This window comes from Nicotiana attenuata, unplaced genomic scaffold (assembly GCF_001879085.1).
Source record: "Nicotiana attenuata strain UT unplaced genomic scaffold, NIATTr2, whole genome shotgun sequence".
NCBI lineage: Eukaryota > Viridiplantae > Streptophyta > Magnoliopsida > Solanales > Solanaceae > Nicotiana > Nicotiana attenuata.
In genome coordinates this window covers 76,865-101,266 of record NW_017671312.1, presented here as the reverse complement: position 1 = coordinate 101,266, position 24,402 = coordinate 76,865, and the positions used below count along the sequence as shown (strand labels likewise).

The following is a 24,402-nucleotide window of genomic DNA, read 5'->3' as shown; positions in this document are numbered from 1 at the left end:
AAGGACTTGCATATAGTATTCATCGAATTAGAAAACACGTACGATAAAGTCCTGAGGGAGGTTTTTTGGAGATGTTTGGAGTCTAGAGGTGCACCTGTTGACTACATTAGGATGATTACAGACATGTATGATGGAGCTAAGATGTCATACATCATATAGTGGGAGGGACTCGAACCATTTCCCGGTCATGATGGGGTTGCATTAGGGGTCGCCACCCAGCCTTTTTTTTGTTTTCCTTGGTGATGGACATACTAACGCGCCGTATCCAAGGGGAGTTACCATGGTGCATGCTATTTGTAGATGATATTATATTAATTGACGAGATGCGAGGCGGTGTGAATGCGAGGTTAGAGGTATGGAGGCAGACCTTGGAGTCTAAAGGTTTCAAGTTGAGCAGGACCAAGACACAATACTTGGAGTGTCAGTTCAGTGGTGTGACTTAGGGAGGGGAAGAGGAGGTGACGCTAGATTGGCAGATCATCCCTAGGAGAGGAAGGTTTAAGTACCTTGGATCTATTATACAAGGGGATGGGAAGATTGATGAAGATGTCACACATCGTATTGAGGCTGGGTGCATGAAATGGAGACTCACTTCTGGCGTTTTGTATGAAAAGAAGGTTCTACCGAAACTTAAAGGTAAGTTCTACAGAGTGGTGGTCAGATCGACTATGTTGTATGGGGCTGAGTGTTGGTCAGTCAAGATCGCTCATGTACAGAAGATGAAACTAGCAGGGTTGAAGATGTTGACATGGATGTGCAGGAACACCAAGTTAGATAGGATTAGGGATAAGGTTATTTGCGACAAGGTGAGTGTGGCTTCTATTGAGGACAAGATGCAGGAAGCAAGGCTTAAGTGGTTTGGACATGTGGGAAGGAGGAGCACAGATGTCCCAGTGAGGAGGTGTGAGAGGTTGACATGGGAGGGCCTACGAAGAGGTAGAGGTAGGACGAAGAAGAAGTGGGGAGAGGTGATTAGGCGAGATATGGCACAGCTTCAACTGACTGAGGACATGACCCCTGATAGAAAGGTGTGGAGGTCGAGGATTAGGGTAGTAGGGTAGGTGGTTTACATTTTTCATATCGGTAGTATTGGCACACATTCTCGCATTCTGTTTATAGTAGGTTTTTATGACTAACCATTGTTTTCTTTCTTTGTTGGTCATCTTATGATCTAGTTGTTTTCATATGCTTTTATATAGCTTTTTGGTGTTGTCCCTTGTTGTCTATATTTTTATTTATATGGTGATTATGCTTTCCTAAGCCGAGGGTCTACTGAAAACAACCTCTCTATCCTCACAAGGTAGGGGTAAGGTCTGCGTACACACTACCCTCCCCAGACGCCACAGTGTGGGATAATACTGGGTATGTTGTTGTTGTAGTTAAATTTACAATAGAAATAACACTAGAATAACAAATTAAATTGCAAGAACAAGTATGAGAAGTAGCAAATTATTAACTAAAATAAACAAAGATCGATTTTCCAACAACCAATCCCCTTCTAACAGCTCATGTCACGAGGTTAAATAGTAACCCACGGATCTTCGTAATATGAGGAACGTGTTCAATATATCGAATCAAATGTCATGACAATACGCTTACCCTTCGTGCATTTACGTCATCCTCACCAAATATATTCTTGTATGTCAAATCAATCGCACGGCAACACCTGTAATGACCCGACAATTTTTTTGAGCTCCAGCATGTCGTTCGGCAGTTTGAGGCCTTGCTTAGCTCCAATTCATGTATTATGACTTGAACGCATGTTTGATTTTGATTTTTGAGAAGTTCGGAGTTGATTTGGAATAATAATTCTCAATTCGAAAACTTTAAGTTAAAATAATTGACCAATGTTTGACTTTTGATTAAACGACATCAGATCGGAGTTTTGACGGTTTCATTAGGTCAGGATGGTAATTTTGGACTTAGGCGTATGTCCGTATTTGGATTTGGAGGTTCGTAGGTTAATTTAATGCTTTTTGGCAAAAGTTAGGAAATTGAAGGTCTGGAAGGTTGATAGTTTTGACCGAGCGTTAACTTTGTTGATATAGGGTCCGGATTGTAGTACCGGGAGTTTGTATAGGTCCGTTGTGTCAATTGGGACTTGCATACGAACGTTGAGGTCATTCCGGGTTGATTTGGCATGGTTCAACATGAGTTTTAGAAGTTTAGAAGTTCATTAGTTTATTAGGATTGAATTGATGTGCGATTCATAATTTTCATGTTATTTGGTATGATTTGAGGCCTCGTATGTTTGTATTATGTTTTGGAACAGGTTGGTGTGATTGGGCAGGGCCCCGGTGGTCTCGAGTGTGTTTCAGATAGGTTTGGGTTGTGTCGTGCTCTTATTTGATGTTTCAACGTCGTTTCTTTGGGTATAAAGGGTACCATATTGACCGAACTACCTTTATTTGTGATTACATTGAACCAGTATATCTGTATCGTAACTACATAAACCAGAATCATCTAGTTCCGAGGTCGAATGAGAGAGTTATGCACATTTCTGTGTCGGGAAAGATTGCTAGTTTCTGGTGCGAACTTTTGTTCTTCGTGAATGCGAGAGTTTTCCCATGAATGCGAATAAGAAATTCTTGGTTTACCGGTCAACGCGAAATTTTTTTCTTCGAGAACGCGAAGGTGTCCCGCGAAGGCCAAGAACAAAAATCACCTGGGCAATGTTTTAAAGGGGTAGACCGAACATTTTATTATTTAGAGCATATCGTGAGTTCTAGAGCTCCGTTTGAGGTGTTGTTTGCAGCGTTGTTCTCGTATCAACAAGGGGGTAAATATATAACCTTTATTTTCATGTTTTCCTGTGATTATTTCCATTGGTTATTACTTTTATCCGTGTTTGGATGATAGAAATTGGGATTTTGAGCCCCAAAGTTGACATATGATAAACCCTTGATTTGAGGGTCAATTCATGGACGAAATTGGATGCTTTTCTGGATATAGACTATATAAGTTATGGGTAATATTTTTTTTTTGATAATTTTGGAATCGGGGCACGTGGACCCGGTGTTGACTTTTCGGCCAGAATTGGGAATTGCTATAAATTATTAAATTGCAAGTATTGGAGTATATTTTTAATGGTTTTCACGTTCTTTTATTACTTTTGGATCGTTTATCATCGGTTTAAGGTGTTAGATAGGCATTGAAGCCGGTTATCGAATTTCGGAGTGAGGTAAGTCTCATGTATAACCTTGTGAGGGGGAAACTACCCCTTTGGTATTGTATTTTGTTACATGCTACTTGTATGGGAGTTACGTACGTACGAGGTGACAAGATTCCATACGTAGCTAAAATCATGCTCTCGTCTAGGTAGACTTAGGACTTTATCATGCGATTTTTATATTACCTAAACTCAATTTGTTAGTTTAATTACCAAAAACTTGTAAATGTAATTTGATTAGAGATCATGATAGAACAAACCTCATTACCTTGAGGTGTTTGGCCGGATATTTGATCGTTGGTAACAGTTATGCTTACTTATATTCCTATTCTTGTGTTGCAAACACGTGGCCGCAATTTGATAAGTTTCTCCTCTTCTTGTGGATCGAGCCGAATGCTTCAGCAATATATTTGAGATGCATCTATGGTTCGCGCCGGTCGACCCTCAGCAGTGTACACATTATTCTGAATGACTCGAGAGGAGGATTAAACGGTTCATGGTTTAGAGGTTCAGCATATAATCCTAGCGGAAGAGAGCCAATTAGACTATGGATGTTCAAGCTTTGGTTGACGGAGTAGGGAGATTGGATATTTTCAAACTTGGTCGAAATCTTGTTTGTGTTATGGTGTTGTCATTCTTGTTTGGACGCATTAAGGCTCGTCAGTATGACGGTATTCATTTGTTTTCCTTTGGGGCACGGTGTTGTTAAATGGTATCTAAAAACCGATTATCGGGGGTGATAGTGTGTTGCAATTTTAGGGTCGAATCGGTGTTTCTAGTGTCGATGGCTCGAGAAAAATGATCTTAAGGAGGCTTAGAGTTGATGTTAATCTATTTGTTCGGGTGCTGCAGAGATGGATCGTGATTTAAAACAACATTGTTGGCAGCGAAGTATGAGAAAGGTTATGAAGGATTATGTCTCGTGGTGGTTAAATTGTTAGCAAATCAAGTACGAGTAGCATAGATCGATTAGTTGCTTAGAAGATGGATTAACCTGAATGGGAGTGGAAGAATATCATTTGGATTTTTGGTGGCAGGGTAGCCACACACTTTGAGAAAGTTTAGAGTGATTGGGGTCATGGTTGATAAATGACTAAGTCTGTGTATTTTGTTTGGTGCAGTGGTTTCTGTACTTAGGAAGTTTGAATGTGAATAGAAGAGTTTGCCTGGAAAGTAGAGGAACGTGAATGCTTGATCATCGTGTTTGGATGCAACATGACTTCGAGTTCTGGAATGCATTGTTGGATATTTAGTGGATGTTAATGGAAAAGACAAGACTCTTACAGATGGTGGGCAAATGGGGTCATGAGGATTCCCTAATTTCGTGGTGGTTGTAACCGGGGCAATATCGTTGGAAGACGTCGATATGGAATTACACAAGTGGGCTATCTCATGTGAGCAGGTTAGCAGTTACGTGATTTCTGATGAAGTTCCTATGAAGGATTCTACTTTCTATCTAGCGAAAGTCATGTACTATGATGTGGGCTTAGATCGCGTGAAGAAGATGTTCCGACTCCTAGGAGATTGAGTGTGCGTTGGGGCTGGTAATTCGGGGTATGTCACGATTAGTGCAACAAAAGCTTTTGATAATTTGGTTGAGTAACAATGTGAGATCATGGTAACTAAGAAGAATGAGTCATTGTGGGTTCTAGATTTATATGATTGTCGCTTAAAGGTAAATGGGGGAGCCTACCGTCTATGATTGGGTCACGTGGTTATTTGCCTTAGCAGATTTAGGATATCGATATGTTGGTGGATTAGTTATGACTAAGGGAATAAAACATTAGGTGTAATTCAAGCAATGGATTTGATGGATGTGTGCGACGTGTAACCTCATTGATATGTGAGGATTGTGGAATGATTTGAATTTTATACTTCTGGTGGATATGATGTACAAGGGTACTTTGAGTATTCTAAGTTATCATCGGGTCTGCAATGCAGTGTTAGAGAAATGGGAGAAACAACTTCGGGTTCACAGAAGATCTAATCAGCGTATGGGTATAAGTTGGAGATACTATTGAGTGTATGTGGGGGGGGGGGGGGGGGTATAAAATGGCTTATGGATGTTGAGACGATGTGGTCTTGTGATTTGGGTCACTCGGGATGAGTGTTGATTGAGGTCCATTATGTGTTCGAATAGAGGTAGTATTTCGAAGGCAAGTCAAGAGTAAATCGGAAAAAGCTGAGTTAGTCTAGTAATGGTTTGGATCGACATGGTTAAGGAAAGGATCGGCTCCTTTGATGTGGTAAGGATATACAGGTGATTCATGGCTAAACGTGTGGGATCGACAACCTCCGCAATGTGATTGATTTGGAGGTATTTGATTCAGATGGTTTTGATATGTGTAAATCGGTCCCGGAAGAGTCATATCGGTTTAAAACATGACTTGAGGTTTGCATTTTCTGCAGTTATGGGAAGTTAGTTGTGCGTTGTGGTTCTTCTTCTGAGATGAGTTAAGTGAAAGGTTTCTAGCCGGCGAAGTGTTTATTCTACTAGTGGTTCAGGAGTTTTTATGAGATTCTTGTACTCTCGCGTAGCAACATGATAGGTGCAGTGAGCTGTATGGAATTGGAACTTGAAGATCAAGGTTGCGATCTAGTTTTGACAGGAATGTCACGAGCTCAGAAGAGCTGGGTAGAAATCTCAGGTGTTCAGAGTATGCTGGTTCTCTTTTTGTGTCACCCGAAAATGGTGTTCCGTGGAAGAGGCATTGTGTATTGGATCACAGATTCTTGAATTGCATTACAGAAATAGTAAGGTTAGTTGGTATCCATGGATGTGCAAATTTTGCTACTTGGTGAGGAAGGTTGTGGGAGTATCTCCCATGGGATGACCATATAAGTGTGACGTGTCAGTTATTTAAGTGGAAGAGATGGAAATCAGGTATGGAGATTCTGGTACTGTCACTGATGGGAGAGTTTATGTTCGCGAGACACTCTATTCCCTTGGTTGCGGACTGTGGAAGTTGTTCTGGGTTGAATGGTAGATCGTATGTGTCATGGATATGGTCATTCTGGATCTTTAGAAGGTCATTGACCTATTTTGGGGCGACTGAAATCGGCTGCGAGGTCAATGGGTAGGCCTAATGTGAATATATGTTTAATATCAGATCAGATATGGTTATTCGATATAGCATTACTTATGGATGGGTCTTTGTGTGTGGTGGATGTTATTCCTGCCTTGGTCTATTTCAGGTGCTACTCTTTTATGCCATGCGTGTTGTGAGACGACTTGATTATTCACACATGTATTGTGATCCTGTGTAGCTTGTGGTGTTATATGAGCGAGATGGCCCTCAAGACACAGGTTGTTTATTGCACCTTACTCTTGCTTGACATTTTGTAGCGCATGGAGCTATCTATCTCCCTAAGGTTGTGTTTATGCACTTAATGTTCTTGTGGTCGATATTCGGTCATTTAGTGGGTATGGCCATTTTGGCTCGATGAATATTTCCTTATTGATTATTATGTGTGGATCGGGTGGTACGCCGCTAGGGGTATTATGTTTAAATCGTGTTACACGCCGCAATAGTGAAATGTGGAGCACGATTACTTATACTTATTTCGTGTGTTTTGTTTCTTACCCTTAAGGTAGGTTCATAACATTTGTCTAGTTGATTTGAATGTTAGTTCTTTACCAGAGTTCATTTTTCCTTATTGGTCGTATTCGAGTTCTATCCTGTTGGCGCATTAGTTGCATCATATGAGATTTTAGATGGTATTTGAGGTGGCTTATCACCCAGTAGCTTGTACTGTGTGAGACGAGGTTGCTGGATTTGAAATTAGTATAATCGGATTTGTATAATGTATATTAGAGGGAAATTGCCATTAATTAATCCAGAATGAGGCAATGGTTCTTGTCAAGAGGAGAGACTCAATGAGTTATTGATTTGGAAGGTTGTTATGAGTTTCTACATGCCCTTTTCATTGTTGCAGTATTGCAAGGTTGGAATAGGGCTTGTATGTGTCATGTGGTATGGTAAGAGCATCGGATTCATGAATTTGCAGCTATTGTGGTTGGAGGATGCTATTATGGGCATAATAAATATGCGGTGCATAGTGCGATTTCAGCATCGGTGCATGATCATGTTATGGTACAACGTGTTGAGATTGAGGCGGTGTTCATATGTTAGAATCAGTCCCGGTAGAGAATTCCGGATGTTAGATTTGGTTCTAAGGCTTATGGGCTAAGGTAACAGGAATGACCTTCAGTCTAGCTTGAGATAATGTGCTCATATGGGTTGTGGTGGCACAGGTAGGTGCACGAGGTGTTAAAATATGATTTTGGGCAACTCGGGGATGATTCTTGGCACGTTCGAGGACGAACGTACGTTTAAACGAGGGAGAATGTAATTACTCGACCGGTCGTTTTGAGGTCTAGTATGCCGTTAGGCGAATTGAGGCATTGAGTAGCTTCACTTCATGTATTAAGACATGCACGTTTGGTTGGTTTCACTTTTCGAGAAGTTCAGAGCTGATTTGGAAGAATAATTCTTAATTTGGAAGCTTTGAGTTGAAAGAGTTGACTAAGGTTTGACTTTTAAGTAAACGACCTTGAATCAGAATTTTGATGGTTCCATTAGGTCTGGATGGTAATTTTTGACTTAGGCGTACGTTCGAATTTGGAGGTCCGTAGGTTGATTTGATGTTTGTGGCGAAAGTTGGAAGGTTGATAGGTCTGACCGTGAGTTGACATTTTTGATACTTTATCCAGATTGTGGTGCCTGGAGTTGTTATAGGTTCATTGTATCATTTGGGACTTGCATGCAAAATTTAAGATCATTCCGGGTTGATTTGGCATGGTTCGACATGCGTTTTAGAAGTTTAAAAGTTCATTAGGCTTGAATTGATGTGCTTTGATGTTATTTAGTCTAATTTGAGACCTCAAGTAGGTTTGTGGTATGTTTTGGGACTGGTCGTATGTTCTAGGGCTTGTATGTGTCATGTGGTATGTTACGAGCATCGGATTCGTGAATTTGTAGCTATTGTGGTTGGAGGATGTTAGTATGGGCATAATAATTATGCGGTGCATTGTGTGATTTAAGCATGGGTGCATGACCATGTTTAGGTACATCATGTTGAGATTGAGGCGGTGTTCATATGTTATAATTAACCCCGATAGAGAATTCCGGATGTTAGAATTTTGTTCTAAGGTTTACGGGCTTCGATAGCAAGAATGACCTTCAGTATGACTTGAGATAGTGTGCTCATATGGGTTGTGGTGGCAGGGGTAGGTGCACAAGGTGTTAAATTATGATTCTGGGCAACTCGGGGATGAATCTTGGCACGTTCGAGGACGAACATATTCTAAGTGAGGGAGAATGTGATGACTTGACCGGTCATTTTGAGGTCTAGCATGTCGTTCGGAAGTTTGAGGCCTTGAGTAGCTTCACTTCATGTATTATGACATGCACCTGTGGTTTGTTACAATTTTTGAGAAGTTCAGAGTTGATTTTGAAGAATAATTCTAAATTTGGATGCTTTAAGTAAAAACAATTGACAAAGGTTTGAGTTTTGAGTAAGCCACCTCAGATTGGAATTTTGATGGTTCTGTTAGGTCCGGATGGTAATTTTGGACTTAGGCGTATGTCCAAATTTGGAGGTCAGTAGGTTGATTTGATGTTTTTGGCGAAAGTTGGAAGGTTGATAGGTTTGACCGAGAGTTGACTTTTTTGATATTGGATCTAGATGTGGTGCCGGGAGTTGTTATAGGTTCGTTGTATCATTAGAGACTTGCAGGCAAAATTTAAGATCATTCCGGGTTGATTTGGCATGGTTCGACATATGTTTTAGAAATTTAAAAGTTCATCAGTTCATTAGGCTTGAATTGAAGTGCGATTCATAATTTTGATATTGTTTGGTGTGATTTGAGACCTCAAGTAGGTTCGTGTTATATTTTGGGACTGGTCGTATGTTTTGGGGCTATTATGTGTCATGTGGTATGTTACGAGCATCGAATTTGTAAATTTGCAACTATTATGGTCGGAGGATGTTATTATGGGCATAATAACTATGTGGTGCATTGTGTGATTTCAGCATGGGTGCATTGTCATGTTTTCGTACAGCGTGTTGAGATTTAGGCGGTGTTCATTTGTTTGAATCAGTCCCTGTAGAGAATTTTGGATGTTAGAACTTGGTTCTAAGGCTTATGGGCTATGGTAGCAGGAATGACCTTCAGTCTGGCTTGAGATAATGTGCTCATATGGGTTGTGGTGGCACGGGTAGGTGCACGAGGTTTTTCAATTATAAATTTGGGCAACTCACGGTAAGTTCTTAGCACATTCGAGGACGAACTTATGTTTAAGCGATGGAGAATGTATTGACCCGACCGGTCATTTTGAGGTCTAGCATGTCGTTATGGAGTTTGAGGACTTAAGTAGCTTCACTTCATGTATTATGACATGCACTTGTGGTTGGTTACAATTTTTGAGAAGTTCGGAGTTGATTTGGAAGAATAATTCTCAATTTGGAAGCTTTAAGTTGAAAGAGTTGACCAAGGCTTAACTTTTGAGTAAACGACCTCAGATCAGAATTTTGATGGTTTCGCTACGTCTGGATGGTGATTTTGGACTTAGGCGTATGTCCCGATTTGGAGGTCCATAGGCTGATTTGATATTTTTTGGCGAAAGTTAGAAAATTGAAGGTTTGGAAGGTTGATAGGTTTGACCGAGAGATTGACTTTTTTGATATGGATCTTAATTGTGGTTCCGAGAGTTGTTATTTGTTCTCATTTGGGACTTGCATGCAAAATTTAAGATCATTTCGGGTTAATTTGGCATAGTTCAACATGAGTTATAGAAGTTTAAAATCTCATTAGTTCATTAGGCTCGAATTGCTGTACAATTCATGACTTTGATGTTGTTTGGTGTGATTTGAGACCTCAAGCAGGTTCGTGTTATGTTTTAGGACCGGTCGTATGTTTTAGGGCTTGTATGTGTCATGTGGTATGTTACGAGCATCGAATTTGTGAATTGGCAGCTATTGTGGTTGGACGATGTTAGTATGGGCATAATAATTATGCGGTGCATTGTGTGATTTCAGCATGAGTGCATGATCATGTTTTGGAACAACGTGTTGAGATTTAGGCGGTGTTCATATGTTAGAATCATTCCCGGTAGAGAACTCCAGATGTTAGAATTTGGTTCTAAGGCTTATGGGCTAAGGTAGCAGGAATGACCTTCTGTCTAGCTTGAGATAATGTGCTGATATGGGTTGTGGATGGCACGAGTAGGTGCACGAGGTGTTAAACTACGATTTTGGGCAACTCGAGGGCGGTTCCTGGCACGTTCGAGGACGAACGTATGTCTAAGCGAGGGAGAATGTAATGACCCGACCGTTCGTTTTGAGGTCTAGCATGTCTTTAGGCTGTTTGAAGCCTTGAGTAGCTTCACATCATGTATTATGCCATGCTCTTCTGGTTGGTTTCAAATTTTGAGAAGTTCAGAGTTGATTTAGAAGAATAATTCTCAATTTCGAAGATTTAAGTTGAAAGAGTCGACCAAGGTTTAACCTTTGAGTAAAGACTTCAGATCAGAATTTTGATGGTTCCGTTAGGTGCGGATGGTAATTTAGAGTTAGGCGTATGTCCGGATTTGAAGGTCCGAAGGTTGATTTGATGTTGTTTGGCCAAAGTTGGAAGATTGAAGGTTGGAAGGTTGATAGGTTTGACTGTGAGTTCACTTTTTTGATATTGGATCCGAATTGTGGTTCTGGGAGTTATTTTAGGTCTGTTGTATCATTTGGGAATTGCATGTTTAAGGTTATATCGGGTTGATTTAGCATGGTTTGACATGCGTTTCAGAAATTAAAAAGTTTATTAGTTAATTAGGCTTGAATTGATGTGCGATTCATAAATTTGATGTTGTTTGGTATGATTTGAGATCTCAAGTAGGTTCATGTTATGTTTTAGGATTGGTTGGTATGTTTTGGACTTGTATGTGTCATGTGGTATACTACGAGCATCAGATACGTGAATTTGCAAATATAATGGTTGGAGGATGTTATTATGGGCATAATAATTATGTGGTGTATTGTGTGATTTCAGCATGGCAGCATGATCATGTTTTGGTACAGCGTGTTGAGATTGAGGCGGTGTTCATATGTTAGAATCAGTCCCGGTAGAGAATTCCAGATGTTAGAATTTGGTTCTAAGGCTTATGGGCTAAGGTAGAAGGGATGACCTTTAGTATGGCTTGAGATAATGTGCTAATATAGTTTGCGGTGGCGCGGGTAGGTGCACGAGGTGTTAAATTATGATTTTGGGCAACTCGGGGACGATTCTTGGCACATTCGAGGACGAACATATGTTTAAGCTAGGGAGAAAGTAATGACCCCACCGGGCGTTTTGAGGTCTAGCATGTCGTTAGGTGGTTTGAGGCGTTGAGTAACTTCACTTCATGTCATATGACATGCACGTGTGATTGGTTTCTATTTTTGAGAAGTTTAGAGTTGATTTGGAAGAATAATTTTCAATTTGGAAGCTTTAAGTTGAAAGAGTTGAGCAAGGTTTGGCTTTTGAGCAACGACCTTCGATCAGAATTTGATGGTTCCTGTAGGTCCGAATGTTAATTTTGGACTTAGGCCTATGTCCGGATTTGGAGGTCCGTAGGTTGACTTGATGTTTTTTCGCTAAGGTTGGATGATTGAAGGTTTGGAAGGTTGATAGGTTTGACCGAGAGTTGTTTTTTTTGATATCAGATCTGGATTATGGTTCCGGGAGTTGTTGTAGGTCCGTTGTATCATTTGGGACTTATATTCAAAATTTAAGGTCAATCTGGATTGGTTTGGCATGGTTCAGCATGTGTTTTAAAAGTTTAAAAGTTCGTTAGTTCATTAGGCTTGAACTGATGTGCGATTCATAATTTTGATGTTGTTTGGTGTGATTTGAGACCTCTAGTAGGTTCGTGTAATGTTTTGGGACTAGCTGGTGTGATTGGACAGAGTCCTGGGGGAGTCGAGGGTATTTCGGATGGGTTTGGAGGATGTTATTATGGGCACAATAATTATGCGGTGCAATGTGTGATTGCAGCATGGGTGCATGATCATGTTTTGGTACAGCGTGTTGAGATTGAGGCGGTGTTCATAAGTTAGAATCAGTCCCAGTAGAGAATTACGGATATTAGAATTTGGTTCTAAGGCTTATGGGCTAAGGTAGTAAGGATGACCTTTAGTGGCTTGAGATAATGTGCTCATATGGGTTGTGGTGGCACGAGTACGTGCACGAGGTGTTAAATTATGATGTTGGGCAACTCGGGGACGGTTCTTGGCACATTCGAAGACGAACATATGTTTAAGCGAGTGAGAACGTAATGACCCGACTGGTTGTTTTGAGGTCTAGCATATCGTCAAGGTAGTTTGTGGCGTTAAGTAACTTCACTTCATGTAATATGACATGCACGTGTGGTTGGCTTCTATTTTGAGAAGTTTAGAGTTTATTTGCATGAATAATTCTCAATTTGGAAGGATTAAGTTGAAAGAGTTGACCAAGGTTTGACTTTTGAGTAACGATCTCAGATCAGAATTTTGATGGTTCTGGTAGGTCCGGATGGTAGTTCTGGAATTAGGCCTATGTCTGGATTTGGAGGTTTGTACGTTGACTTGATGTTTTTCCGCTAAAGTTGGATGATTGAAGGTTTGGAAGGTTGATAGGTTTGACCAAGAGTTGACTTTTTTTAAATCAGATCTGGATTGTGATTCCGGGAGTTGTTATAGGTCCGTTGTATCATTTGGGACTTGCATGCAAAATTTAAGGTCATTCCAGATTGGTTTGGCATAGTTCAACATGAGGTTTAGAAGTTTAAAAGTTCATTTGTTCATGTAAGGTTTTGGGACTAGTTGGTGTGATTGGACAGGGTCTCGGGGAACTCGGGGATGTTTTAGATGGGTTTGGAGGATGTTATTATAGGCACAATAATTATGCCGTGCATTGTGTGATTGCAGCATGGGTGCATGATCATGTTTTGGTACAACATGTTGAGATTGAGGCGGTGTTCATATGTTAGAATCAGTCCCGGTAGAGAATTACGGATGTTATAGTTTGGTTCTAAGGCTAATGGGCTAAGGTAGCAGGGATGACCTTTAGTCTAGCTTTAGATAATGTGCTCATATGGGTTGTGGTGGTACGGGTAGGTGCACGAGGTGTTAAATTATGATTTTGGGCAACTCGCGGACGGTTCTTGGCACATTTGAGGACGAGCGCATGTTTACGCGAGGGAGAATGTAATGACCCGACAGACCGTTTTATGGTCTAGCATGTCGTTAGGTGGTTTGAGTCCATGTGTAGCTTCACCTCATGTATTCTGACATGCACTTGTGGTTTGTTAAAGTTTTTGAGAAGTTCAGAGTTGATTTGGAAGAATAATTCTCAATTTGGAAGCTTTAAGTAAAAACAATTGACAAAGGTTTGACTTTTGAGTAAACCACCTCAGATTGGAATTTTGATGGTTCCGTTAGGTCCGGATGGTAATTTTGGACTTAGGCGTATGTCCGAATTTGGAGGTCCGTGGGTTGATTTGATGTTTTTGGCTAAAGTTGGAAGGTCGATAGGTTTGACCGAGAGTTGACTTTTTTGATACTGGATCCAGATTGTGGTGTCGGGTGTTGTTATAGGTTCGTTGTATCATTAGAGACTTGCAGGCAAAATTTAAGATCATTCCGGGTTGATTTGGCATGGTTCGACATGTGTTTTAGAAGTTTAAAAGTTCATCAGTTCATTAGGCTTGAATTGAAGTGCGATTCATACTTTTGATGTTGTTTGGTGTGATTTGAGACCTCAAGTAGGTTCGTGTTATATTTTGGGACTGGTCGGTTTTGGGGCTTCTATGCGTTATGTGGTATGTTATGAGCATCGGATTTGTGAATTTGCAACTATTGTGGTTGGAGGATGTTATTATGGGATAATAACTATGTGGTGCATTGTGTGATTTCAGCATGGGCGCATGGTCATGTTTTCGTACGTCGTGTTGAGATTTAGGCGGTGTTCATATGTTTGAATAAGTCCCGGTAGAGAATTTCGGATGTTAGAATTTGGTTCTAAGGCTTATGGGCTAAGGTAGCAGGAATGACCTTCAGTCTGGCTTGAGATAATGTGCTCATATGGGTTATGGTGGCATGGGTAGGTGTACGAGGTGTTCAATTATGATTTTGGGCAACTCGCGGACGGTTCTTAGCACGTTCGAGGACAAACTTATGTTTAAGCGAGGGAGAATGTAATGACCTGACCGGTCATTTTGAGGTCTAGCATGTCGTTATGGAGTTTGAGGGCTTAAGTAGCTTCACTTCATGTATTATGACATGCACTTGTGGTTGGTTACAATTTTCGAGAAGTTCAGAGTTGATTTGGAAGAATAATTCTCAATTCGGAAGCTTTAAGTTGAAAGAGTTGACCAAGGCTTGACTTTTGAGTAAGCGACCTCAGATCGGTATTTTGATGGTTTCGTTAGGTCCGGATGGTGATTTTGGACTTAGGCGTATGTCCCGATTTGGAGGTCCGTAGGCTGATTTGAGGATTTTTGGCGAAAGTTTGAAAATTGAAGGTTTGGAACGTTGATAAGTTTTACCGAGAGATTGACTTTTTTGATATGGATCCTGATTGTGGCTCCGAGAGTTGTTATATGTTCTCATTTGGGACTTGCATGCAAAATTTAAGATCATTCCGGGTTAATTTGGCAAGGATCGACATGAATTTTAGAAGTTTAAAAGCTATTAGTTCATTAGGCTTGAAATGCTGTACATTCATAACTTTGATGTTGTTTGGTGTGATGTGAGACCTCAAGCAGGTTCGTGTTATGTTTTGGTACCGGTCGTATGTTTTAGGGCTTGTATGTGTCATGTGGTATGTTACGAGCATCGTATTTGTGAATTGGCACCTATTGTGGTTGGAGGATGTTAGTATGGGCATAATAATTATGCGATGCATAGTGTGATTTCAGCATGAGTGCATGATCATGTTTTGGAACAACGTGTTGAGATTTAGGTGGTGTTCATATGTTAGAATCAGTCCTGGTAGAGAATTCCAGATGTTAGAATTTGATTCTAAGGCTTATGGGCTAAGGTAGCAAGAATGACCTTTAGTCTAGCTTGAGATAATGTGCTGATATGGGTTGTGGTGGCACGAGTAGGTGCACGAGGTCTTAAGCTATGATATTGGGCAACTGGGGGATGGTTCCTAGCACGTTCGAGGACGAACGTATGTTTAAGCGAGGGAGAATGTAATGACCTGACTGTTCGTTTTGAGGTCTAGCATGTCTTTAGGCTGTTTGAGGCCTTGAGTAGCTTAACTTCATGTATTATGCCATGCTCTTCTGGTTGGTTTCAAATTTTGAGAAGTTCAGAGTTGATTTGGAAGAATAATTCTCAATTTTGAAGCTTTAAGTTGAAAGAGTCGACGAAGGTTTAACTTTTGAGTAAAGACTTCGGATTAGAATTTTGATGGTTCCGTTAGGTGCGGATGGTAATTTAGGACTTAAGTGTATGTCCGGATTTGAAGGTCCGAAGGTTGATTTGATGTTGTTTGGCCAAAGTTGGAAGATTGAAGGTTGGAAGGTTGATAGGTTTTACTGTGAGTTGACTTTTTTGATATTGGATCTGGATTGTGGTTCTGGGATTTATTTTAGGTCTGTTGTATCATTTGGGACTTGCATGCTAAATTTAAGGTTATATCGTGTTGATTTAGCATGGTTCGACATGCGTTTTAGAAATTAAAAAGTTCATTAGTTCGTTAGGCTTGAATTGATGTGCGATTCATAATTTTGAAGTTGTTTGGTGTGCTTTGAGATCTCAAGTAGGTTCATGTTATGTTTTAGGACTGGTTGGTATGTTTTGGGGCTTGTATGTGTCATGTGGTATATTACGAGCATCAGATACGTGAGTTTGCAACTATAATGGTTGGAGAATGTTATTATGGGCATAATAATTTTGTGGTGCATTGTGTGATTTCAGCATGGGTGCATGATCATGTTTTGGTACAACGTGTTGAGATTGAGGCAGTCTTCATATGTTAGAATCAGTCCCGGTAGAGAATTCCAGATGTTAGAATTTGGTTCTAAGGCTTATGGGCTAGTATAGAAGGGATGACCTTTAGTATGGCTTGAGATAATGTGCTTATATGGTTTGTGGTGGCACGGGTAGGTGCACGAGGTGTTAAATTATGATTTTGGTCAACTCGGGGACGGTTGTTGGCAGATTCGAGGACGAACATATGTTTAAGCTAGGGAGAAAGTAATGACTCGACCGGTCGTTTTGAGGTCTAGCATGTCGTTAGGTGGTTTGAGGCCTTGAGTAACTTCACTTCATCTGATATGACATGCACGTGTGGTTGGTTTCTATTTTCGAGAAGTTCTGAGTTGATTTGGACGAATAATACTCAATTTGGAAGCTTTAAGTTGAAAGAGTTAAGCAAGGTTTGGCTTTTGAGTAACGACTTTAGATCGGAATTCGATGGTTCCGGTAGGTCCGGATGGTAATTTTGGACTTAGGCCTATGTCCGGATTTGGAGGTCCGTAGGTTAACTTGATGTTTTTTCGCTAAAGTTGGATGATTGAGGGTTTGGAAGGGCTGATAGGTTTGACCAAGAGTTGACTTTTTTGATATCAGATCTAGATTGTGGTCCTGGGAGTTGTTGTAGGTCCGTTGTATCATTTCGGACTTACATGCAAAATTTAAGGTCAATCCGGATTGGTTTGGCATGGTTCAACATGAGTTTTAAAAGTTTAAAAGTTCATTAGTTCATTAGTCTTGAATTGATGTGCGATTCATAATTTTGATGTTGTTTGGTGTGATTTGAGACCTCAAGTAGGTTCGTGTAATATTTTGGGACTAGGTGGTGTGATTGAACAGGGTCTTGGGGGACTCGAGGGTATTTCAGATGGGTTTGGAGGATGTTATTATGGGTACAATAATAATGCGGTGCAATGTGTGATTGTAGCATGGGTGCATGATCATGTTTTGGTACAACGTGTTGAGATTGAGGCGGTGTTCATATGTTAGAATCAGTCCCAGTAGAGAATTACGGATATTAGAATTTGGTTATAAGACTTATGGGCTAAGGTAGTAGGGATGACCTTTAGTGGCTTGAGATAATGTGCTCATATGGGTTGTGGTGGCACGGGTAGGTGCACGAGGTGTTAAATTATGATTTTGGGCAACTCGGGGACGGTTCTTGGCACATTCGAGGATGAACATATGTTTAAGCGAGGGAGAACGTAATGACCCGATTGGTAGTTTTGAGTTCTAGCATATCGTTAGGCAGTTTGTGGCATTGAGAAACTTCAGTTCATGTAATACGACATGCACGTGTGGTTGGTTTCTATGTTGAGAAGTTTAGAGTTTTTTTTTTGAGTTTAAATTATATTGTATTGATACTCAAAAACAGATTTACAATTTGATGCCCAGTAGTAGTTTTGACTTACTACCACTCTATATACATCACATTTGCCTATCCAAACTAAGTCTAAATGCCTATGTCACTAGTTACAGACACTGTTTTTATACACTTCCTATTACAATTCTTCATTTCAATCTTTATGGAATCCTATCCAAATGCTGTAATGCTCCTTTCCACTTGCTGTATTTCTTGCCTCTGATGTGAATGTGCAATGCTATCTCCCTGCAGACCTGGTTCTCATCATATTTACCCTTTTCAAATATGATTTTGTTCCTTTCCCTCCAGATCAGTGCAATGGTACTGGCAAAAACACAGTTGGTTATTACATTTATCCCTTTCCTGCTTTTTGCTTTCTTGCATATCCAATCCATTTCAGCTTCCCAATCAGCAATATTTCTCCTATGTCCCAGCCAGAAGCATAGTCTAGACCACAGATTCTTTGTGATTGAGCATTCAAAGAATAAGTGGTTGAAGGATTCTAGACTATGCCCACGGAATGCACACCCTGTAGGAACATGTATACCAAATTTCAATAACCTGTCTACTGTTGATAGTCTTTGCTGTGCTGCTAGCCAAATTGTGAACCTATGTCTTGGATGTATACTTGTATGTAGCATTAGACTCTTCCAGTCAACTTTGCAGAATTCAGGAATCAGCTTCAAGTACATTTGTTTGATCTGGAATTTCCCATCCTTGCATATTGCCTGTAATCTGTTTTGCATATTCCCTTGCATTTGCTGGTGCTCCATGATCACATCTCTATTGTCTAGTATCTTCCTCACTACCCAAGATGCTGTCTTGGGAGTATTCATTGTTTCAATGTTTCTATTCTTTATGTAAAAACTGTGCACCCATCGTATCTATAGACAGTCCTTTTTTCTTGTTAAGTCCCATAAGTGCTTTATAATTGCTGCTTTGTTCCACATCTTGATGTCCAGTATGTTGAGACCTCCAGCTGATATTGGCCTGCACACCCTTTCCCAAGCTACTAGAGCCTTTTTTGAAGTGCTTGCACCTCCAGCCCATAGAAATGTTCTGCAGACAGTTTCAATAGCTTTCATCACCTTCTTTGGAATAATGAACACCTGAGCCCAATAGTCTGAATACCAAAAATAACTGCCTTGATCAGTTGACATCTACCAGCATAGGAGAGGAGTTTTGCAGACCAGTATGTAATCTTTGCTTTTATCTTCTCAATCAAGGGCAAGTACTGATAGACAACTAGTTTTTTAGAGTCTAAAGGAATCCCCAGATATTTGAAAGGGAGTTTGCCTTCAGTAAATCCCAAAGCACCAAGGATCTCCTCTCTAGCATCTTGGTTTATTCCAGCCATATATATTGCACTTTTGCTTGCATTTGCTTGTAGCCCAGAAACAACTGACAATCTGTTAAAAGCAGCATTTAAAATCTTGATGGATTCAATGTCAGCCCTACAGTACATTAGCAGGTCATCAGCAAAGCAAACATGTGTGCTGTTTAGCTTCCTGCACTTAGGATGAAAATTAAAGTCACCATTCTTATGCAACTGCCCCAGTTCTCTATTCAAATATTCCATGGCAATAACAAATAGGTAGGGGGACATAGGGTCTCCTTGCCTAATCCCTCTCTTGGCTTTGAAAGGTTTTGTTAAACCACCATTCAAAACCAAGGAGTATGATACAGTTGTAACACAGGTCATTATCCACTGCACAAACTTAGCTGGAAAACCAAGATCAATAAGCATCTGTCTAAGAAAGTTCCATTCCAGAGTATCATAGGCCTTCCTTAAATCCACCTTCAGTACACATCTAGGAGATACTCCTTTTCTGGAATATCCTTTGAATAATTCATGGCTAAGAAGTATATTATCAACTATGCTTCTGCCTTCAATGAAAGCTGACTGAGCCTGCCCAATCAATCCACCAATCACACTTTTCATTCTCCTTGTAATGACTTTAGAGATGATCTTATATAGAGTGGTACAACATGCAATGGGTCTATAATCTTTGACTGTTGTTGGTACTTTCACTTTAGGGACTAGAGCAATGGCTGTTGTATTTATCATTTGAGGCATTCTGTTATTGGAGAAGAAATCCTTAACTGCTGCAAATATATCCTCTTTCACTAGTTCCCAGTTCCTGGTGAAGAATTCCACAGGGAATCCATCCACTCCTGGTGCTTTGTCTTTAGGCATCTCCTTAATTGCTTCTGTGATCTCCTCCATTGTAACTTCCTGTATCAATGATTTTTGTTGTGATATAGTTAAGCAAGATCCTTCCTTTATAATAGTTGTGTTAGCACATGGAATCTCAGTAGCACAGTCTCCCATCAATGACTGGAAGACACTAATGAACTCCTGCTCAACTAATTTGGGCTCATTTAATTTCACACCTGCATCTGTATATATGGAAGTTATGCTATTATGACTGGGTCTGATCTTCTACTGGGCATGGAAATACTTTGTGTTAGCATCTCCACATTCAATCCAGCAGGCCTTGGATTTCTGCCTCATTACTTGCTCCTCCACATTGCTCCACTTCTCAATTTCAGCTAGTGTTATTTTCTCTTCATTGAAAAGAGACTGTGATAAAGGGTTCTGCTTGATCTGAGTTTGTATAATATCCAATTTCTCTCTTTCCTGCTCAAGTCTCTATTTGTATGAAGCCATATATGCATTTACCTCCTTTAGTTGTTCCTTCATGTTTTTCAGTTTACTCCATATCTGCTGCATAGGTGCTCCTTCATAGTGCTGTTTCCATACTTGTTGCATAATGTTCTGAAATTGAGGAAGCTCCATGATGTTTGTGTACAATCTGAATGGTTTTGGATGCATTAGCTGCTGTCTACCACATTTGATTAGAATAGGGGAATGATCAGACACTGATGGGTTCAAAAAATCAGCTTCTATATGCCCATACTACTGGATCCATTGGTAGTTTCCCAAAGCCCAGTCAATCTTGCTATACACCCTAGAATCAGAACCTTGCTTATTTGTCCAAGTGTAATGCCACCCTTTAGCACTAAGAGGGGTGAGTTGTAAATCATCAATGACATCCTTAAATTCCTTTATTTCAGCATCAGTGACAGGGGAACCAATTCTATCCTCAGAGCTAAGAACATTATTAAAGTCTCCACTAAGAAGCCAAGCCTCCTGACTTGGTATAGTTAGCCCTCTAAGATCTCTCCATAGCTTTTTCCTTTGATTCCCATCATTTTGAGCATATATGATACTAAAATTAGTTTTAAACTGACTGTTTGTATCTTCAATACAACACTAGATGAATTGGTCTGTCATATGGATAATTTGAACTTGAATATGAGCTTTCCAAAGTGACCAAATTCTCCCATTCACAGCATTTGAATAGTTGCAGCATACATTCCAGCCCTTTTCAATCTTTCCTTGAATTTTCTTAGCTTTATGCTCCTTAACTCTAGTTTCTATGCAACCCATAACATCTATTTTATTTGTAGCTAGGAAATTTTTTACCTCTTTCTGCTTATGGGCTTGGTTTAGCCCCCTAACATTCCAAGTTACAATGATCATTGGGTTTTGAACATTAGGGGGCCTGGTGGCCCTGTCTATCTGTTGTCCTCTTCTTCCTTTATCCATCATATCAACAATTGCCTTGCCCTTTTCCATATTACCATCCATCACAGTATTGCTGCAGTTTATTTCACTTGGATTTGTTCCATTACTTGTTTGAGGCAAAGTAACATTCTGCTGTGGACTCTCTATGATTTCACTGGCCTTTTCCATGCTATTTCTTCCATGGGTATGCTCCTTTTGCACTGTTAAGTTTTCCTGAGGATTAGGTTCTGTGTTCACTTGAACCTTTTTAACAAGCCATGCTTGCTTAACAGTTTTTCCTTGCTTCTTTGTTCTTTTCCTCTGTCTCCTTGGCCTGCCCTCTTCCTTAGATTCCTGCTCTTCATCAGACTTAGTGTTATACTAGCAATCAATAGAATCATGCCCAAATTTCAAACACTCATTGCAGAATGCAGGCTTCCAGTCATATTCAATCATTTGAATCATAGGGCTATAAGGAGATTCTATCTGTATATGCTCTGGCAGAGGATAAGCAGCATCTACCTCCACAAGCACTCTAGTATATGATATTTTCTCATAGTGAGCAGTGTACTTGTCTGTGTACAAGGGATTCCCCACTACACTAGCCATTTTTCTTAGGGCTTTAGTTGACCAAAACCCCACAGGCAGTCTAGGAAACCTCACCCAATCTGGAATTGTGCTTAAAATGTCCTTATTAAATGAAAAGTCAATTTCCGAAAGCTTTAGTATCATAGGTTTGTTCCTGTACGTATATGGCCCTGATTGAAGAACCTGATCCCTATGAGCTATAGTATGGAATCTGAAAATACAGTAGCCCTCAGAATGAATCAGGATATGAGGCTTAGTAACAAAATTCCACATATTTAGCACAAAGTTTTCTATAGCTTTTTCGTAAGGATTTTCTCTAATTATATAGCCAATTAGAGAAGTTTTCCAGTAATCTGCCTGTGATTGCAAGTCATTTAGAGTTTATTTGGAAGAATAATTCTCAATATGGAAGCATTAAGTTGAAATAGTTGACCAAGGTTTGACTTTTGAGTAACGACCTCAGATCGAAATTTTGATGGTTCCGGTAGGTCCGGATGGTAATTTTGGACTTAGGCCTATGTCTGGATTTGGAGGTTTTTTTGATATCAGATCTGGATTGTATTTTAGGTAGTTGTTATAGGCTCGTTGTATCATTTGAGACTTGCATGCAAAATTTAAGGTCATTCCGGATTGGTTTGGCATAGTTCAACATGAGTTTTAGAAGTTTAAAAGTTCATTAGTTCATTAGGATTGAATTGATGTGCGATTCATTATTTTGATGTTGTTTGGTGTGATTTGAGACCTCAAGTAGGTTGATGTAAGGTTTTGGGACTAGTTGGTATGATTGGACAGGGTCTCCGGGGACTTGGGGGTGATTCAGATGGGTTTGGAGGATGTTATTATAGGCTCAATAATTATTCCGTGCATTGTGTGAATGAAGCATGGGTGCATGATCATGTTTTGATATAACAGGTTGAGATTCAGGTGGTGTTCATATGTTAGAATCTGTCCAGGTAGAGAATTACGGATGTTAGAATTTGGTTCTAAGGCTTATGAGCTAAGGTAGCCGGGATGAGCTTTAGTCTGGCTTTAGATAATGTGCTCATATGGGTTGTGGTGGCACGGGTAGGTGTACGAGGTGTTAAATTATGAGTTTGGGCAACTCGCGGACAGTTCTTGGCACATTCGAAGACGAACGCATGTTTAAGCGAGGGAGAATGTAATGACCCGACATGTCGTTTTAAGGTCTAGCATGTCGTTAGGCGGTTTGAGGACGTGAGTAGCTTCACCTCATGTATTCTGACATGCACTTGTGGTTTGTTACAATTTTTGAGAAGTTCAGAGTTGATTTGGAAGAATAATTGTCAATTTGGAAGCTTTAAGTAAAAACAGTTGACAAAGGTTTGACTTTTCAGTAAACCACCTCAAATTGGAATTTTGATGGTTTCGTTAGGTCCGGATGGTAATATTAGACTTAGGCGTATGTCCGAATTTGGAGGTCCGTAGGTTGATTTGATGTTTTTGGCTAAAGTTGGAGGGTTGATAGGTATGACCGAGAGTTGACTTTTTTGATACTGGATCCAAATTGTGGTGCCAGGAGTTGTTATAGGTTCATTGTTTCATTTGGGACTTTCATGCAAAATTTAAGATCATTCCGGGTTGATTTGGCATGGTTCGACATGGGTTTTAGAAGTTTAAAAGTTCATCAGTTCATTAGGCTTGAATTGATGTGCGATTAATAATTTTGATGTTGATTGGTGTGATTTGAGACCTTAAGTAGGTTCGTGTTATGCTTTGGGACTAGTCGTATGTTTTGGGGCTTGTATGTGTCATGTGGTATGTTACGAGCATCGGATTTGTGAAGTTGCAACTATTGTGGTTGTAGGATGTTATTATGGGTATAATAACTATGCGGTGCATTGTGTGATTTCAGCATGGGTGCATGGTCATGTTTTCGTATAGCGTGTTGAGATTTAGGCGGTGTTCATATGTTTGAATCAGTCCCGGTAGAGAATTTCGGATGTTAGAATTTGGTGCTAAGGCTTATGGGCTATGGTAGCAGGAATGACCATCCGTCTGGCTTGAGATAATGTGCTCATATGGGTTGTGGTAGCACGGGTAGGTGCACGAGGTGTTCAATTATGATTTTGGGCAACTCGCGGACGGTTGCTAGCACGTTCGAGGACGAACTTATATTTAAGCGTGGGAGAATGTAATGACCCGACCGGTCGTTTTGAGGTCCAGCATGTCGTTATGCAGTTTGAGGCCTTAAGTAGCTTCACTTCATGTATTATGACATGCACTTGTGGTTGGTTACAATTTTTGAGAAGTTCAGAGTTGATTTGGAATAATAATTCTCAATTTGGAAGCTTAAAGTTGAAAGAGTTGACCAAGGCTTTACTTTTGAGAAAACGACCTCAGATCGGAATTTTGAAGGTCTCGTCAGGTACGGATGGTGATTTTGGACTTAGGCATATGTCCCGATTTGGAGTTGATTTGATGTTCTTTGGCGAAAGTTGAAAAATTGAAGGTTTATTAGGTTGATAGGTTTGACCGAGAGATTGACTTTTTTAATATGGATCCTGATTGTAGTTCCGGGAGTGTTTATATGGTCATTATATCATTTGGGACTTGCATGCAAAATTTAAGATCATTCCCGGTTAATATGGCATGGTTAGATATGAGTTTTAGAAGTTTAAAATCTCATTAGTTCATTAGGCTTGAATTGCTGTACGATTCATAACTTTGATGTTGTTTGGTGTGACTTGAGACCTC

At 40.1% G+C, this 24,402-nt stretch overlaps 1 protein-coding gene across 1 annotated transcript; it reads right to left on the bottom strand.

Annotated features, from left to right (window-relative positions):
- Positions 1-19,971: 19,971 nt before the first annotated feature.
- LOC109207468 lies at positions 19,972-21,960 on the bottom strand. Its single transcript, XM_019370398.1, has 5 exons — positions 21,532-21,960; positions 20,867-21,480; positions 20,453-20,761; positions 20,212-20,374; positions 19,972-20,169 (listed from the first exon to the last, which is right to left on the bottom strand). The coding sequence occupies exons 1-5, from the start codon at positions 21,958-21,960 to the stop codon at positions 19,972-19,974; spliced, it is 1,713 nt and encodes a 570-aa protein (XP_019225943.1).
- Between the last annotated feature and the right edge of the window lie 2,442 nt (positions 21,961-24,402).